Source organism: Spinacia oleracea, chromosome 4, assembly GCF_020520425.1.
Source record: "Spinacia oleracea cultivar Varoflay chromosome 4, BTI_SOV_V1, whole genome shotgun sequence".
Taxonomy (NCBI): domain Eukaryota; kingdom Viridiplantae; phylum Streptophyta; class Magnoliopsida; order Caryophyllales; family Amaranthaceae; genus Spinacia; species Spinacia oleracea.
Genome location: NC_079490.1, coordinates 148,202,016 through 148,220,770, shown reverse-complemented (window position 1 = coordinate 148,220,770; position 18,755 = coordinate 148,202,016). Strand labels below are relative to the sequence as shown.

Genomic DNA, 18,755 nt, shown 5'->3' with positions numbered 1-18,755 from the left:
ATCGTACGAAATGAAAACGAAGACCAACATCCAACAAAAATAGAAATAAGCCCGAAAAATAAGTAATCTTATATTAAATCCATATGGGCACAATGACCCGCACAAAACATTATCCAACGTGAACCGAAACGATAAAACTCAATGAATAACCAATTATAGACCCGTTTTGGCAGACAACAAATTGACCTAGTCAAACCGCTATTAACTAATCATAATACAGGACAATGACAGAAAACCATATCCTCATATCATATGGTAGGTAGAAAATAAGAGTTGACGCATAAAGACTTGAATTCTACTTAAATCCCAGCGTGTTACTGTTAAGGTGTCAATTTTCTTTGCCGCTTAGGTCGGAAATAGTCTAATTTCTTCGAGGAAATTAAACTATTTTCGACCATTTTTCTTGTTTTTTCATTGTTTTTTCTTTATGTTTTGCCTTGTTTTGGTTTTTCTTTTTCGTTGATTTGTTTCCAATTTATTTAGGTTGTTCCTAGAGTTTTCTAGGTTCTTAATTCTCATACATGGATGAGAATTTTTGTAGGGTTTCAATAACTGGTAAGGAGATTTGGATTCATACAGGTTTAGGGTTTATCATCAACTCGTCGATCAGAATAATTCTTGCGCAGATTGCGAAGGGCTCTACTTGGAAAGATGCGAAAACATTGAAAATGCTAGAAGTGGTGGAGTACGAGATGTGCTTTAGGATGCATAACAGTAATTGTTTTGATTGTAACAGTTATGTATTCCTTTGAATCTGGGTATTCAGATCTATTTTATCATTGTAGATGTCGTATAGCTGATTATTAATGAAAATGTTCTTCCCCGTCAAAAAAAATACTTAAATCCCAAATCCGTCAAAAAAAAACTTAAATCCCAAATGTGTTTAGGGGGGTTTATTTAGAGAACCGACGGCACTGGAATTTTATGTTAACCAATACCAATTGGTGGTATTAGGACATAGAAATGGATTTGTGTTGCAAATATGCAATCCATTTACAAATGGTGCTAATTTACCTCAAGTAAGTCATATTCTTCATATATCTTCATTACCATTAGGCACTGGGGAGTACTATTGGGTAGAAGTGGAAATTTATGAAGAAAAACACAAGTTCGGGGATGAGATGTCATTACTACGGACACTTAATGTTACTTTCCTAACCAAATACTCCATATTATCGGCAACCAAAACAAGTTATAAGGGGCGAGGATCAGGATTACTACTCTAATCTCAAAAGTAAGAAGGAACAGGGAAGAAAACAAAGATTTAAATGATAGGTCAGGTCCTACTGAAGAAAACAGTTAAAAGAGGCAACCTCTCACCAACTTATACATTTAGGATTACTAATCTCATCCACATATTGAAAAATCTGGGCCCTGCTAGCTGCTGGTAATGAAGACTGTGTGATAAAGATGAGTTCTTAGCTGAGAGATACAGTGAGCTCTCAGGATCTCATCCAATGCCATAAACAAATTGCCATACAATGTACTTACAGTTACAAATTACAAATTACAAATTACAAATTACAAATTCCCCAGGCTGAAGGCTGTAACTACAATTTAGACCATATTCTATGACTTGCTGAAAAACCGGACCATATTCTCTTTCTAACACTAACCAAAAACTCATACCTCATCTTACTCTTTCTAACACTAACCACTAACCAGTATTCTTCATTATGTGGTTATTTTCCTTGGTAACAATTGTTTTAAACTTTTAATACAAACAACTGAAATATTTTTTACCCAATTCATCAAACAGTCCGTCATTTTGTCCAAATCTTCCACTTTAATAAGGAAACAAAAAGTACTAGAAAGACTAAAAACACTTGTAGGTTAAACAACATCCATTTCTGACACAAAATCCTCCAATCAATATCCACCAAACCAGGTCACAACCTTCAATAAATATCATCCTCGGCTAACAGGGTAAGCCAACAAACATTCATCCTCGGTTAACAAGAAAAAACTTTATAGCTTGGCAATTTAGACATTTACATTGACAGCATCAGCATTATCCACAAATACTTGTGTTGGTTCAAGGCAACCTCTCAAGGAATCGAGTCCAAGTTGAGCTCTTTCATTATCCCCAAAGCCAAAAATCTGGCCCCTGCTCGTTATGACAACTGTGTGATAAAGGCCAGTGCATATCTGAGAAATGTAATGACCTCTCAAGCTATCAAGGATCCGTGGCCTAGTCACCTTATCAGATGCTCCCCTATCTGTAAACCCAAGACTACCAAAGGCCATCCACCCAAACGCATAAACAGAGCCTGTGTCCACTAGAACATATGTTTTCCTCTTACTAGCACATACCTGCCGTTAACAATAAGGTTTAGTAATCCAAGCTTCTATCACATAGTCACAGCCAACAGGAAAAAAAAAATCTGCAGCAGAAACTTTGACATCGACTAACTGACAGTCTTCTCCCAAAAAAAGAATTAACCGTTACTTTTTTAGCAAGAATATGTTGGTTTACAGAGTTACAAAGATGTCTCAACAACTACCCCAGTTAGTGGGCTACAACTACAACTACAATGGAGAATTGGAGATTAGGGTGTGACTTACTTGGACAAAACTGTAAGTCCACTGTCCACTAAATTCAGACCGTAGTTTCAGCAATTGAGGTTGTGTGTGGACTTGGGGCTTCTTATTGCTAAAACAGTTAACATATTCTGTTATGATTTTGTAGTTAATGGCTACATATTTAGTTTGTGCGCTTTTTAATGTACTTTTGAAGGACAAAAGATCCATTGACTTGGAGCTTTATATTGTAATGTGAACTTCAAAACTTGATATTATAACTCGTATCATTTTATGCGCCTCACTTAGCCTAGGGGCACAAACAATCTCCTTGCATTTGCATTCGTTCTATTTTCCTTTACCATGTTGGATACAAGAAAGTACTTGATTGTGGTAGAGGAGGATCCTTTATCACCATAACAGACCTTATGTGCTTCCTTGACAGGAAATTCATTGAGAATTGATTTTTAGCGCCTCCATGTCCGTTATGTAAATGCTTCTGCCTCACGCCTCAAACTTGAGAACCCAATGTGCTTCAGTTTGCCTTATGCAATTACACCTTTTAAGTGAATTAGATAGTTTGGAGCATTTCGGAACACCACGATAATTTTCACATATGAATTAAGTTAGGAGTTTCAACCGTGTAATTGGTCTCTGATATGGTAGCTGATTTCTCCTATAATAAAATTGCTTAAATTTCCCAAAATAAGGAGGATCTTGGGCAAATATAATATGAGATTGTCAAATTGAGTTGTTGGATCCAAAAATAACTGATGTGAAATAATACAATTTGGATCCATTTGTAACAATTCAATTTAGGTTTAAACTACAACTAGCTTTTAGGCCCGGGCGACATCCGGATTACTGCATTAGTAACATTTATATTATTTTTATTTGAGTCAATTCTCTTTTTTTACATTTATTAGTATCTTTTCTTACAATGATAGCATGTAACAAGCTATGACTCAATGGTAAACACTTCATTGTTTAAACGTAAAGCCACGGGTTCAATCCAATTTAACGATGCAATCCAACCTCATATTATGAGGCAATGTGTTCATCCAGCTTCTATCCCTTAGAAGCAGCTACCACTCTCTAATTTGGGGTCTCAGTATCAGTGAGGTTTGGGAATGTCCAGATCACCCAATTTACATTTTCTAGCCAAAACCGTAATAATTCAAAATTCTGAGACAATTTACAGAATTAGGATGCAAGAACAGAATATTAAAATATAAACATCATACAAGAATACAAGACACTAACCTGCACAGCGAGATGATTCTTCAGGCTGCTTACAAGAGCTGGAGTTGTCTTTTCGATCTCATCTCCATGACCCAATGCCCCACAATAACCTTTGCCCCAAGTATACACCTTAATATAAAATAATAAAAAATTAAGGACAAGATTCACTAAGGTCAAAATCTAAAATAAAGAGTCATGCTTGATATAAAGGATCAATCAGCTTGAATGTGCTTACATATCCACAAGAATCAAGGGCCACAACATGCTCATCACCAGCTGATACACGAACTATATGAACACCCTTTCTTCTAAATGACAAGATAGCCCGAGGCTGGTGCTCATTATGCTGGTCACCATGGCCTAAACAAAAGTTAGTACCTGAACCAAATGAGTAGACTGTCCCATCATGAGCCACTGCTAAGGAGTAACTTGGACCAGCTGAAATCTGAACTATAGGGCCAACACTTTCAAGCAATTCCACAAGTTTTGGCATAGGTCTATCCATCGTATCACCGTGACCGAGCTGCCCGTGCGTGTTTGTTCCACATGTGTAGACATGGCCTTCTCTAGTGAGGAACATAGTAAAACTAAGTCCTGCAGCGACCTGCACAAGTTACACATTTCAATGATAATGATGTTGTACTAGGAAAAGAAAAGATCATCAAAATCCATTCTGCAACGTAGTAACACTTAACAAATTAATAGCATAACAAGCTAAAAGTAAAAATTATAGCAATCTGACGTATCCCATAGAAAGAAATATAGCCTCATTCGAAGAGATCATTTGACCAACCACACAAAGATAATTGATGATTAAATATCTTTTTCCCCCTTCGGTGTTCCCTACTACCCTTAGAGGCGTGTGAAGGGGAGTGCAGAAATGCAGATAACTGTGAACTTCATTACCAAATTATAGGGGTGTGACTTGTGAGTAACGATAACTTAACAGGGCTCTCTAATGTATATGCCTACAGACTCCTGCATATTTAGAATACTGATTAACCAGATTTGTAACAAAAAGTGGTCATTCTCTCTTTAACTATATAAATAAATAAATAAAAATAAAAGCGGCAATTGGGTAATTAAAAATCAATCTGGCGCCACTTGACAAAAAATTTAGGCCATTTATGTAAACACCGTCCTCCTTTCTCCTAGTTTCCTCCCTTTTAATGACAAAATAATACAGTATCAAATTAGTTTATTCCATTATCGTAATCAGATTCTTAAACATTCTGCATATTTCAAATGTTAAAAACATCACTTTTTTTCGCTTCTATTTTGTTGGATTTCTTTAACCCAAAAATTGATGAAGACTAAGAACAATACAACACAGCGGAGAAAAAAAGGGAAGAGAGGAGAAAGAAAATAGAACTTATGAGAAAAGTAAACAGAATGAGTTTATGGGTTTTTGAAGAAGATGAAAGTACATAAACAAAATGAAAGAAGAACAATATGTATGTTGATAGGGCCATAGGGATGCTAAATTGCTAATCAACCAAGCTAAGCCCAAATATTAATAGGCTCGGCTTAGGCTCAAAATTCATTGAAATTTGAAGCTTAACTCGAGCTCAAGATCCTTCAATGTTGACGCCGCAACTAATGGGCCTCGATATTTTGGTTGGCTTAGCTAATCTCAAGGTTCGAGCTCAAAGATAACGCTCCTTAAGCTAATTTTACTTTTATTTCCCCCCCTAACTTGTACCCTTGTTACAAATGTATCGACGTGGCCTGAGGGACACTGGAACATTTAGGTTCAAACTTGTAAAGTTGTTCATAGAGTCTACCAAGTAATGTTTAGGCGACAAATAAATTTCCTAGCTTTAAAGAAGGGAGTTACTAGTTTTACTCAAAGTTCACTAGAAAGCCCACTAAGGAATGCAGGAACAAGTTATACTTAAACTGCTAAAGCTTCTTAAATCACTACTGGATTTCTACCACTGTATTCAAATCAAATGTGCCTCACACCCCTTGCAGATTCAAGTTCGCCATAAAATGATGGGAGACTTTTGAAGAGCTCCTCTGTTCTCCTTGTCAAAAAAGCATGCCCACTCAAAGTAATTTCTAAACATAAAATTTATTTGACACATTAGTTGATAAAGTATGAAATGGAAGCACCATTCGAGTTTCAAAAATTATGTCAAGACTATATATATAGACACTAATTATCATTTGTAAGATACTTCCTCCGTTGTTTTTCAGTTGACACAGTTCTTTTATCATGTTTATCAATGCAATATTTAAATCATTAATATCATCAATTATCAATGGGTAAAAATCATAAAAAGTTGATATTATAAATCTATACAATGAGACGGGTATGACAAGACCCAAAATGACTATATTTTTTCTTAATCATAAATCACAATTGATAGTCAAAACAGAATATATGAGTAGTGTCAAATGTCAAATTGCGTCAACTAAAACAGAATGGAGGAAGAATGTTTTTATAACAGTGGTTCCTTTAATATGTTAATCAAAGTACATTTAGTGTGCACAAAATATACTATAACAAGTTCTTTCAAAATGTTAAAGATGTTTGATTTTAAATTACTGTGTAAATGAATAACTAAAAATCTCAAGCTTGTTCACAGCTCGGGTAGCTGGCTTGTTAAGGTCTTGAGTCAATGCCGAGCCCACACTGAACACCCCGCTAAACCATGCCAGTCTAGCTCATTATCACCCCTTAAGACATGCTTGGATTGGGTGTAATAGATTAGGGGGGTAATAAAGTCAATCCACCTTAATAAAAGGAAAATGAAGGTGAATTGAGGTGGTTGCAAGGAGGGTGGTATGGTGGTATTATGATGAGAAGTGGTGGTGTTGTGAGGAAAAAGGAGGAAGGGGGAAACTATTACCCCTCAAATGAGAGTAATAATTATCCTAGTGAGATGTTGGGTAACTATTCCCCCTTTCCTTTTCTTTTCTTCTTACCAACACTAGCTTATTCACTTTGTCACCACTTCATCCCCTCATCATCACCTTCAATTACCTTAATTTTTTTAGTTTGAATTTTCTTACCTCCTTAATATATTATCATCAATCCAAGCATGCACTCAATCTCTTATTAACGGGTAAGGGGAAAAGAAGGGAGATGGTAGACAGAAAAAATGGTTCATTGAGAAAATTGCTACTTGCTAGAGCCGTAGAGCGTAATACAGAATAGGTCTTATTTCACACGCAATGTAACAAATCAAAGTTCCTCGCTGGGTCTGAACTCTGAAGCAACTATTTAAACAAAAAAAAAATGTTTGAAACACGGATTTTAGGTTTTAGGTTTCTACCTAATAAGAGATAATCCAAACAATAATTCTGAAAAAGTTTTTACCCAAAACTAGTTGGGCATCTTTAGAAGTACAAAGTATTTAGAGAAAAAAATCTCAAAAAGACAATACGTCCTTATATACCCTTTTACAGTAAAAATGGATGATTTTACAGGGAAAAAAAATTAGGCAAAGAGCTACTCCACACAATGAGTAATTAACAAAGAGCTAAACTGACGCCACAAGTTGAGAACCATCTACAAAGAAAGACCAGAAAAGTAATTCATATGAGCAGTTTCATAAAATACCAAAACCCGTCCTTACTTGTTTACAAGAAATGCCTTTTAGAGCTTCAACCAACCGCGGACGGAAAATTGGCCGACCAGTGTCTTTATGCCCACAACAAAATGAGGAATTATCTCCACATGTGAAGACCTGTACCAGCAAAAGATTGTTTAACAAATGCAGTCGAAAATTGAAAAAGTTAACCCTTCAAATAGTATACAAATAACAATCATACCTCAAAATAAAACGTAGGAATAGTTTTTCAAGTGATTACTATTTTTTTCTAATTGAAAAGTTTTATCATTGAAAAACCCATAGAAAATCCAAAATAAATAAATTGCATGGAGTGATGAGGTTATAGGTCGAAAAATCGAAAATAATTTCTAAATGACGGATCAAAATCTTGAACCAGCAAGAGGTACAGCGCAGCAAAACCACCATATGCAACAAGATGAACAACAACCCCATAAGAATCCTATCATAGATAATTAAACCACTAAATGAAGCCAAATTACAGTACAGTGAAAAGAACTACTTCTTCCGTTCCTTAAATATTGCACCATGTTGACTTTACGCTTCCCAACACATAATTTTGACTCTCAATCTCTCGAATTATGCATAAGTTAAAATTATTTCAAAAAAAAATTGATATTTAGAAAATATATCGATACGAATCTAACAAGATCCGACATGATTACATATTTTGTTACGTATATATTATAAAAGATGGTCAAAAATATAACTTGAATAGTGTAAAAGTCAAAATGGTGCGATATTTGTGGAACGGAGGAAGCATATTGTTTTGCAATATCAGAAGTCAGAACCATCAAGAGCTCACACCAGTTTACCTAAACACAAAATCCTCCAATACATGATATATCAACTTAATCTGAAGATGAAAAGCCAGACTTCGTCGAAATGACACTAGTCAAGGGATGGAAAGCACATCCATGAGATCTTGAAATTCAGAAATTCACCAAGTACCAGACCATCCTACTCATATACCAGCTGTAATCGCCAAAGAATTTATCTAGTTTTCCAAATATAAGACATCCCAATAAAAGGCCTTCCTTAATTCTAGGGCGGAATTAATAAGGTTCAATGCTGCTAGCTTCCCTTTAGTCCCACAGTCCTCATTTCTCATTATCACAGTCCGTGATATTTGAGTGGATCGTTTAAAAGGCAAATCCACAGCTCAACAAATGACATCGTACACCATTTCCGAAATTCTAAATATTGGCAAGTTCATTTAATTTTCATCTTTACTGCTTTACTTAATTGGAGTCTAGTTACAAAAGGAAAAAAGATTATTGTCTTCTTCAGGGTAGTCAGCATGACACGAGCAAGTCAAATGTTTTCCCTAAAATAATGCGAGCAAAAGCATCAAATAAATTATCATAACTTCAAAAAAACAAAAAAAAATTAAACTTAACATTAATCTAAATGGCAATTGTAGGTCATAATTCAATCCTTATACCCCAGCATTCATGGGACTTCTGGTCCCAGTCCTCTCTCTGAAACACAAAAATGCTTGTTTTGAGGAAAATATGGTACATGGAAATTAGAACTTGTTTCTTAAGGCAATACAATTACACAGCTGACAATTGCCAAATGGCAATGATCTAAGATCCAAGATGGATGTGGTAAGAATCCAAATGGCAAGCTAATCACATAAAGATACACAGGAAAAGGACAAACTTGCACAAGGGTACATTTTCACATCCCCAGACCCTTGTCCTTTCTCCTTCTAAATTTTCAACAACATAAATCCATGACACCCAAAAGTTTAAAATGTCACAAACCTCTCCAGACTGCGTGACAAAGGCAGCATGATTGTGTGATGCTGAAACTTGAACCACGGGTAAAGAAGGGGGAAAACTGATCCGGCTAAATGACACGCATTGTGTCATTTCTGAACCTTGACCAAGAACACCACACAAGCTGGAACCGCAAGAGTAAACTGATGAATTGCTGACAAGCAAAGTGTGATATCTTCCAGCCTTTATCTGCATCTGCTGATTAATTTGACGGCATAAATAACAAAAGAGTCAGAAAACAAATTAAAAGAAACACTACACCTTGGTAAAACACACACACACACACACTAAAGAAGCAGGCAATCTTTCAACACGGAAAGAGCTGAGCAAATAAATTTCCATCAAAGTAGAGCTAGAATATTCAAGCTAGGCATTCCTGATGTCAGACAAAACATACAAAAAGAAGCCCATACTACCACATGAACAGAAGGTGCAGAACGACCTTGATATATACTTCATCCGTTCCTAAATAGTTGCACCATTTTGACTTTTGACACTATTCACTTGTCTTGCTTTGACCTCAATTTTCTACTAATAAATAAAATTAAAAATCATTATACAAAGTATTATTAGGTTTATCTTAATGTATATTTTAAATATATCAACTTTTTATAATTTTTACTAATACATAATTATAAGTATTGATGGTCAAACTTATGTATTGGCAAACGTGAAAGTCAAAACGGTGCAACTATTTAGGAACGGAGGAAGTATAAGCCTGAGCATAGCCATTACGTGCTAAATTCTTTTAATGTAAGCACCATCTTATCAACAAGTTCAAACCAACTTTATCCAAAAAATTAGAACAACGAATAAAAGGATACAATCTTGGACATGATAGATTATTGTAAACATAGAAAACCAATTAAAGAAAGGAAGCAATAATCAACAAAGTTAACAGAGCAAGTAGATTATACTGCGGTGCAGTAATTACTCTAAAGATGCTATAATATAGCCTCCAATTATAAATGACTTCAAACCAAATATCATCAAAACGTCGTAAGTCCGTATCAAATAGCTTAGGCAAGCTTCATTTTATAAAAATAAATAAAAGAAAAATAAAAGCAAGAAATTCTGATTATCATAAAAATTTAAGGCTCAGAAGAAGCATACATTGCCAGCTGGAGTCTCGACTATGTCTGAAGCTTGTTCAACAGATTGCAAGAATCTCAAAACCCTCTTCCAATTGCCACCACATCGATCAAAGAGCTCGTTACGAGTATCCGGACTTAAAGGGGCGTAAACGGAATGCGAAACGCATAGCTGAAACGCCGCTAAATCAGCTAAAGAGCGGAATTTCAAAGGGTACAACCCTTGACTCTTTCCAAAAATAGATGAAGCCAATTCCAAATAAACAAGATCAACACCACTCAACCTTCCTGAAGTCAAAATCTCCAACACAATGTGAGACGGTAACTCATCAAATGATGCCGCCATTTATCGAATCGAAAAAATCGCAATTCAACAACACGCTTGATTAATTCAGTGGAAATTTGAGAAATCAAATCATAAAAACATCAGATTTTTAGGCGAAAACGAGAGCAATTAAAGTATAATATGAAGAAAACGTCGGAAGGGAGGAAAATGTGAGAAATTGAGTAAGGAAATGGGGTATTTGATGTGAAATTCACAGGCGATTGAGGAAATTTTGGTAGAGAATTAAACATGAGAAGTAGTAATTCAATCATGCAACCCCAAATTCCCGATTAGTTCTACAGAATTGGGAGGAAATTGGGGTTTAATTGAAGAAAATTAAGGAAATTGGGAAGAAATTTAGGAGGAGGAGGTAAAAGTGGGAAATTTCGACTTTTTCTGGGTGCTGAAATTGTGGAAGAAGGAAGCATGTATTATTTGGACATGAGAGACAGAAAGAGTTGGTGACAACTGACAAAGTCTCCACTTAAGATAGAGAAATGTGAATAAAATCGACGGATATTTCATGAAATACCCCCGAATTTTGAAGTAATTCACCAAATGTCCATCGAGTTCTAATAATTCACCAAATATCCCTGACAATTGACTTAATGTCCAAAATACCTTTACTTTTAACGGTCCGTTAGTCCGTCGTTAGCCTAGTTTCATAATTCACCAAATACCCCTATTATTAAACTTATTTCACCAAATGCCCCAAACTTAAAAATAGTTATTATGATGTTCCAACCACTAGTTTTTTTCGTTTGAAAAGTAGCTGTTGGTCTTGCTTGGCTATAAAAACTCATTTTCTGAATGTTTCTTGTAATTTAGATGTTGTTTTGCTTTGCTTTGCTTTGCTAATTTCATTAGATTTGTGTCATGATTTTTGTTTCAAAATCATCATCCAAACACAATGAGTCCACATATATTAGAGTACCTAACCAATTTTGCTATTGTGATAGGAAATTTTTCATCTGAAGCTCCGATACCACACTCAATAATCCACAAAGGTTGTACTACAAGTGTGATCCTTGCAATAATCTGAGATGGTGCAAGGGAGTAGTTGAGCAAGAAAATAGGGGGCGGCAGCATGAAGGACAATACATGGGAAGCTTAGACGAAGGAGAAAGTATTGAAAATAGGGGAAACAGTAAGATGCAATAGGACTTGAAGCAAATGAAGAAAAAGCTGATACTGTAATGTCAATACAAGGCATCTTACTTTGATTTTGAAATGAAGAAAGGCTAATCCTATTTATGTCATGGTTTGGGATGGACAGGCAGAACTTAGGACTCAGGAGAGCACGCAAGTACTTTTAGCAAAGAAAGGTTAGGACTTCAGAGAACTCTTAGCAAAGAAATTGGGAGGCAACCAACATGTGAAAGAAGTCCGAGGGCAGGATCTTATTATTGGTATAGAGTTGGATGTACAAGCTGGCCCGCTAGTTGATGCTTGTCGAAATTCAGGAATGTTAAATTGTTAATATTAACTGCTGGAAAGGGAAAATAGTGAGATTGGTTCCTCCACTGACCATATTAGAACAGGAGCTCGAAACAGGTTCTGAGATTCTCCTCAAGTGTTTCCCTTCCCTGGGTTGAAGCAGTTGAGTTGAATTTGTGTACGATGAGTCGATGCTTGTCAAATTTCCTCGTGACATCAATAGATCCAAAGCTCATAATTGGCATCGTAGCTGTAAATCAGGAATAAGTTTTCCTACTAGCTTCTCTTTAGATTATGCCTTGGGTTTAATGTACAAATTGTCATTTCAAGATATCCCACTCGTTAATCAGAACATTGATTTTCTTTGATGCTTGGATTCTTTTCATAAGTATCTTTCTCCATTATTATAAGGCTTAGTTTGTTATTTTGATACCTATAAATTGCGTAGCTCTGTATTGAGTGGAACACACAATCAACATTATTATTTTCTCTTCTTACTACGTTTGTTCATAATTAGCCTTTAGATATTATCACGACTTTAGTGGATCAATAAGGCATAAGCAAACAATAAGCAACGACTAATTTTCAAACGAAAAAACTAGCCGTTGGAACATCAGAATAATTATATTTAAGGTTGGGGCATTTGGTGAAATAAGTTTAATAATAAAATGAAAAAAAATTATCAATGAAAAACAGATATATATATATATATATATATATATATATATATATATATATATAATATATATATATATATATATATATATATATATATATATATATATATATATATATATATATATATATATATATATATATATATATATATATATATATATATATATATATATATATATATATATATATATATATATATATATATATATATATATATTATATATAAGTTATCTGTTTTTCATTGATATTTTTTTTTCATTTTAATAAAAAAAATTCTTCAAAATCATTAATAATGTATAAAAATTAATCATTTAACCTTTTAAAATGTTAATCTATCAAATTTTTTTCATAATATAAAAGTTAACCAAAACATAGTAAAAGTTACAAAAAACTAGGTAAAAGTTACTTTGGTATACGATAAATTTATTGTACACCTTGTGCGCGCAAGACCTTTTGCATATTATATATGTGCCTCCAACCCCGTATTTGAAAGCACAGTGGTAATTGAATAATTATATAAAAAAAATTGAGTACCATATTTGAGTAATGGACATCATTTTTAAATTATTTTTGAGCTTTTAAATATCATATTTGAACTTCTGAATACCATATTAGAACTTATGAGTACCATGTTTGCACAAATTCTTATTTACATGGGGTGTACGATAAATATTGTACACCAAAGTTAAAGTTAACGTAAAATGCTTAAAAGTTACCCTTATATATGTAAAAGTTATCCACTTTTTAGTAATAAATTTTTCATTTTAATAAAAAAAATCTTCCAAATCAATAATAATGTATATAATTAATCATTTAACCCTTTAAAAGATTTATCTATCAATTTTTTTTAATAGTATAAAAGTTAGAGAAAATTGGATAAAAGTTAGAAAAAACTGGGTAAAAGTTATGTTGGTGTACAATAAATTTATTGTACACCTTGTGTATGCAAGACCTTTTGCCATATTTGAACTTATTTTGGTATGATATTTTTGTCAAAACATATCTGATATTGGAATATAGTTCATCTTCAGGGTACTACCTTAGTATTTTTTTAAAAATCACACTTACGATTTATGGTCGTATTTTATTAGGAGTAACATTTATATTATCAGTAACTTTTCTACCAGACTTTCTAATTATTTAATATATTTAATTTCCTCTAAGAGCATATCATGAATGTACAAAAAAAAAACACACTCACCAATCTCTCTCTACCACTTTTTTACGAGTTAAGCACAAACATAGGGACTAACCTTTTTATTTTTTCACCGCTTGGGACCTATAACTTTTTTTTTTCACCGTTTAGGACCTACTATTCACTTTTCGGCCTAAATTAACCCAAGTAAATAAAAGATTAGTCCCCTTGGTTAAAAGGTTAGTCCCCATAGTTTATGTACATGTGGCAACAACTTACTGGTCCTAGTTTCTACAACATTTTCTTTTTCCTTACCATTATTTTTATTGCCATCAGCCATTTTCCTTTAACCACCATTGTCAATCAACTAATTAAAACCCACCCAAACCCCCATTAATGAGAAAGATGATCTCATTTTCGCCATTATTAACCACGCAAAGTCAGCTAGCAATGCTGGTGGATCGGCCGGAATTGTTTTTTTGGGGTTTTGTCTTGAAATTTGGGAACTTGTTAGGTTTTGTTTTGTTTATTTATGCAAGGTGAGAGTTTCTGGATTTCTATCAATAGAAAATTAGAGGGAGGGGGTTTGGTTTTTCAATTGTCTGGATAGATGGATTTTGGGATTGCATAATCTGCAAAGAATCTCCCATAGCAGCTATGTGTTATTTGATATCAAAAATTTCCCGATCCTCTTCTTTGTTTTGATCTCCTCTCCGATCTCAGTTCCACCATTAATGATGAATTCTCTTCTTTTCTCTCTCTTTAATTGCGCAGTTAGATTTATGTTGCTGCAATTATGTTGGGAGTTTCTGCATTTTCAATTTTAATTAGATGATAATTGAATGCAACTGTTATGTGTTGGAATTATTTATGAATTCTCTTTGAAATTGCCCATCATGGTTTATCTCCTCGAGGCTATTGTTCTATCATAGTGGTACTTTGTGTGAATTTTGATGTTTAGAATGGTTTTATACTCTAAGGAGAAAATAAGCTAGTATAAATTCATTTGATATTATGAGTGAATTTTTGTTTAATTAATGTTTTAAACTTAATTAATTGCATTTAAATGTTTTATTTTTATTTTATATTGTTGTGGTGGTTAACGGTGAGTTAGTGTTGGGTTAACTTACCAAAAAATTGATTTAAGGTCCTAAAGGGTGAAAAATAAAGGTGTAGGTCCTAAAGGGTGAAAAGTGTAAAAGGTGAGTCCCTATTCATTAGCTTAACTCACTTTTTTACTCCTCCACATCATTTTCCTCATAAACAACTTTTTTTTTTTTAGAAAATGTCATCCCACCAATGTACTAAAAAAAACACTCACCACTCTTTTAATATTCACTACACTCCACTACGCTTTCTATCTCCCACATACTCCATCTATTTTGTATTTATTTTATGTTCATTTATTACGTTAATAACTTAATGAATCTATACTATATATTAAAAAGCGTTCCTACAAACGTCTACATGCCACGTGTCGCTCTTCCCCCAATCCATAAGTCTAAGCCATCAATACACTTTCATTTAAAAATAAGAAATATGGTTTGCATAAGATTTGAACTTGCGACCTCCAGTTTCAAATGCAAGAGCTTTATCCAATTGAGCTATAATTTTTTTCATGTTATCTTTGCAAAACTATTATTAATATAATGTTAAATAATTATCTTGTGAAAAAGAATTCAAACATAATTTCACTAAAGAATATAATAGTTAATTGTTATACACATAATAATCCGGGGCATCGCCCGAGCCCGAATACTAGTTAAATCACTTAATTAAGGTAAATAATTGTATTTAAGTTAATTATTTTTTATATTTTTATATTTTATATAATTTTATATTTTTTTATTATATTTATGTTAATTTTTATTCAGGAAAATATATAATTAATATAAATAATATAAAGCGCCATAACTTAAATTGCATATATATTTTGGTTAACTTGAATATTAAAACAAACAAAACATGTTCCGTGATGGACTTAAAAATCATAAAGCCAAACTAAAGTATGTTAAATACATCATAAAATCAAATTCAATGTTGAAATAAACACAAGCATCACAATGACAAATATTCTTCGATCGGCACAAGAGCTTAATGATTGTTGGATCCATATTTTTGCCATTATGCTCGATTAAATCATCTTTCAGAGACTGGTGAGTTTGACTGTTACACATATCTATTCTTCTCCTTAAGTACGCGTTAATGTTGACGGGATGACCATCTTGGAACTCGAAAGGTTCACCATTATTCATCGTTGCGCTGGAGCTCGAAAGGTCTTGTTCATAGTACCTTCTTAACACATCAGCTCGGATATACATGTCTTGTTCATCCTCAACTATCATGTTGTGCATGATGAGACAAGTCTTCATTATGTCGGCTAATATATCTTCATCGTAAGCAAGAGAAGGTTGTTGTATAATGGCAAATCTCACTTGTAAAACTACAAACGCACATTCAAAATCCTTCGGAACATGTGCTTGTCTGTCAGTAAATAGCTTATGCTTCTGAAGTTGAGGATGAGTAAATCTTTGGATAAATGAATCCCAATTTGGATAAATACCATCTATTAGGTAATACCCCATGTTGTATTCATTCCCATTCACCTGAAAATTTATAGGAGGTGCCTTACCTTGCAAAACATCACCAAACAAAAGAGAACGGTAAAGAACATTAAGGTCATTGCATGAACAAGGAATACCAAAAAATGAATGCCAAATCCATAGATCTTTATCCGCAACAGCTTCAAGAATGAGGCTAGAATTCCCGCTACGTCCCTGGTATTGACCTTTCCAAGCGTTAGGACGGTTCTTCCACTCCCAGTGCATGCAATCAATATGCCGATCATGCCAGGAAATTCATGCATTCCATTTTGATAAAGGATCCTTCTTAAGTCTTCATCTGTAGGACTTCTTAGGTAATCCTCTTCGAAATGCTTGACTGCCCCTTGAGTAAAATGCAATAATGATTTTCTTGAATTTTTTTGACCAATTCGTACATTCATCAACCCCATCTAGAGCCAACCCATATGCAAGCATTCTGATAGCTGCAGTGCATTTTTACAATCATTAACCCTAGTTTGCCAGCAGAATTTCGTGTCTGTTGCATGAGAATATAGTTTTCAACCACTTTGTTCATGATTCGATAAAACGATGGTCTTCTCATTCGAAACCTCTGACGAAATTGCTTTTCTAAATATACTGGATTAACCGCGCGCATAGTAATCATTAAACAATCGGTTATGCCCTTTTTCACGGTTTCTATCCGCTAGAATCGAAATTTTACCATCATTCACAGTTTGAAGTCTAGGACCTCAAGGGGAAAATGTGTTTGGTAAATGAAGAGTTATGATTTCGTCAATCATTTGATCAATTTCTTGGTTTTGATTTTCTTCAGAAGATTATGTGCTTAAACTTTTTTGAAACAACATTTTTTTTATGAGAATGAGTGTGAGAATGAGAAGTGGTGGGTGTGAGGATGAGAAGTGGGTGTGAGGATGAGAATGAGTTTGAGAATGGGACAACAATTAGACATAAATGGCAGCAAGTGGGACCCATTAATTTCACAACTCCACATGTTTTCGTTAACTCACGAGGAGTATTTCATGGATTGGTACATGAGGTTTTTTGGTGAGATTTTTTTTACTCGTTGGTGTGGGTTCGTGAACTACATTTTACTCACCAAAAATGTTCCGTGAGTGTTTTTTTTTACTGGTGGTAGTGCTCTAAGGACTACCACTAAAATAAACTCCCTCTTTACTTTTATTAAAATATTTTTCCCAACATCTTTTTTCTATTTGTTTATTACTCCCCCCTCCACTTGCTTTAAGATTTTTATTAGATTCAACTCTCCTTTCTTAATACGCGTGTAGGTCAACATATGACTCCTAATAAAATACGAAGGGAATATAAAATTAGGAAAATTGGTAAAATAAAAATTGGTTGTCGATTTTTATTAAGTCCAGTAATCAGCTTTTTGATTATTTTTTAACACGTCAATCTTGTAATAGTATTAATTTTATTAAGTTAAAAAATAAATGACATGTTGTAGCAAGCTAATTGATGATGTGTCTTATCAGGAGGAGGTTGATTTTTTTTTATATAATATTTTTGTTCCTTTATTAATCCTCATTCACCCTCTTTATTTCCTTATTCTTCTTATTTCTTTTCGTCTTTTTCCTCTTTCTTTCGTTCTTCCTCTTCCTTGTTCTTTATTTTTATTTTTATTTTTATTTTGTTTTACTTCAGTATAATTTTCTGTTTAATCTTCTACCCTCCCTCGAAAATAAAAAATTTCCCAAATCTAACAATGTCGAATTCGAAGAGTGGAAGGAAGCAAAGATCGTATGGTTCCGGGTTTTCAAGTACTTTAAGAAAGATATTTACTCCTATAGTTAAATGCAAACGTGAGAAACTGAGAATGATGCGGTAGTACGAACTGTGAGAATGGTCCAAATCTTGGTTCAAGGCTTTATGATTGTCCATTATGGCTGGTTAGTTCAGTTTCTCTTGGTTTGATTTATTTGTGAGTTGCGGTTGTTGGAGAAGGACACAATAATAGCTGCGATTGAGCTCAAAAATAAAGATGAGAAGATGAAAGAGTTGGAGATTAAGAACGAAACTTTAGAAGAAGATAAGAAAGGGAAGAAGACCAAGATGAGTGAAATGTATATTGAAAAGATGAAGTGTTCTAGGAATGAGAAAAATCTATCAATTGCCCTGATTTTTTCTTGATCTTTTTTTTGCATGCGTGTACTTGTTTAAGAAGCAATGTTAGTGTAGAAGTGAGGAGATTAGTGCAATAGAAATGGTTGAGTAGATTTAAGGGGCTTTATTTTGCATTTGTGTACTTGTTTTACATGGAATGACATTGAATGGAGTTTGGTTTTAGTTGATACTTGAATTCAGATTTTCACAAGTTTGGACTAGTAGTAGAGCATGGCTAACTGTTTAACACAAATAGAGT

At 33.9% G+C, this 18,755-nt stretch overlaps 2 protein-coding genes across 3 annotated transcripts; both read right to left on the bottom strand.

Moving 5' to 3' along the window:
• Positions 1 to 1,400: 1,400 nt before the first annotated feature.
• On the bottom strand, positions 1,401 to 11,013 carry LOC110797424 (uncharacterized). Of its 2 annotated transcripts, none has more exons than XM_022002543.2 (6): positions 10,238 to 11,013; positions 9,110 to 9,319; positions 7,347 to 7,457; positions 3,998 to 4,366; positions 3,784 to 3,891; positions 1,401 to 2,313 (listed from the first exon to the last, which is right to left on the bottom strand). In XM_022002543.2, exons 1-6 carry the CDS (start codon positions 10,559 to 10,561, stop codon positions 1,984 to 1,986), a joined length of 1,452 nt encoding a protein of 483 aa, XP_021858235.2. In that variant the 5' UTR covers positions 10,562 to 11,013; the 3' UTR covers positions 1,401 to 1,983. The 2 variants fall into 2 exon arrangements, with proteins under 2 accessions (XP_021858235.2, XP_021858234.2); XM_022002542.2 differs by having other exon boundaries at positions 9,110 to 9,322; positions 10,238 to 11,006.
• A 4,765-nt stretch (positions 11,014 to 15,778) lies between these two features.
• Positions 15,779 to 16,618, bottom strand: LOC110797409 (uncharacterized). The gene has a single exon (XM_022002526.1). It carries the CDS (start codon positions 16,616 to 16,618, stop codon positions 15,779 to 15,781), a length of 840 nt encoding a protein of 279 aa, XP_021858218.1.
• Positions 16,619 to 18,755: the final 2,137 nt, after the last annotated feature.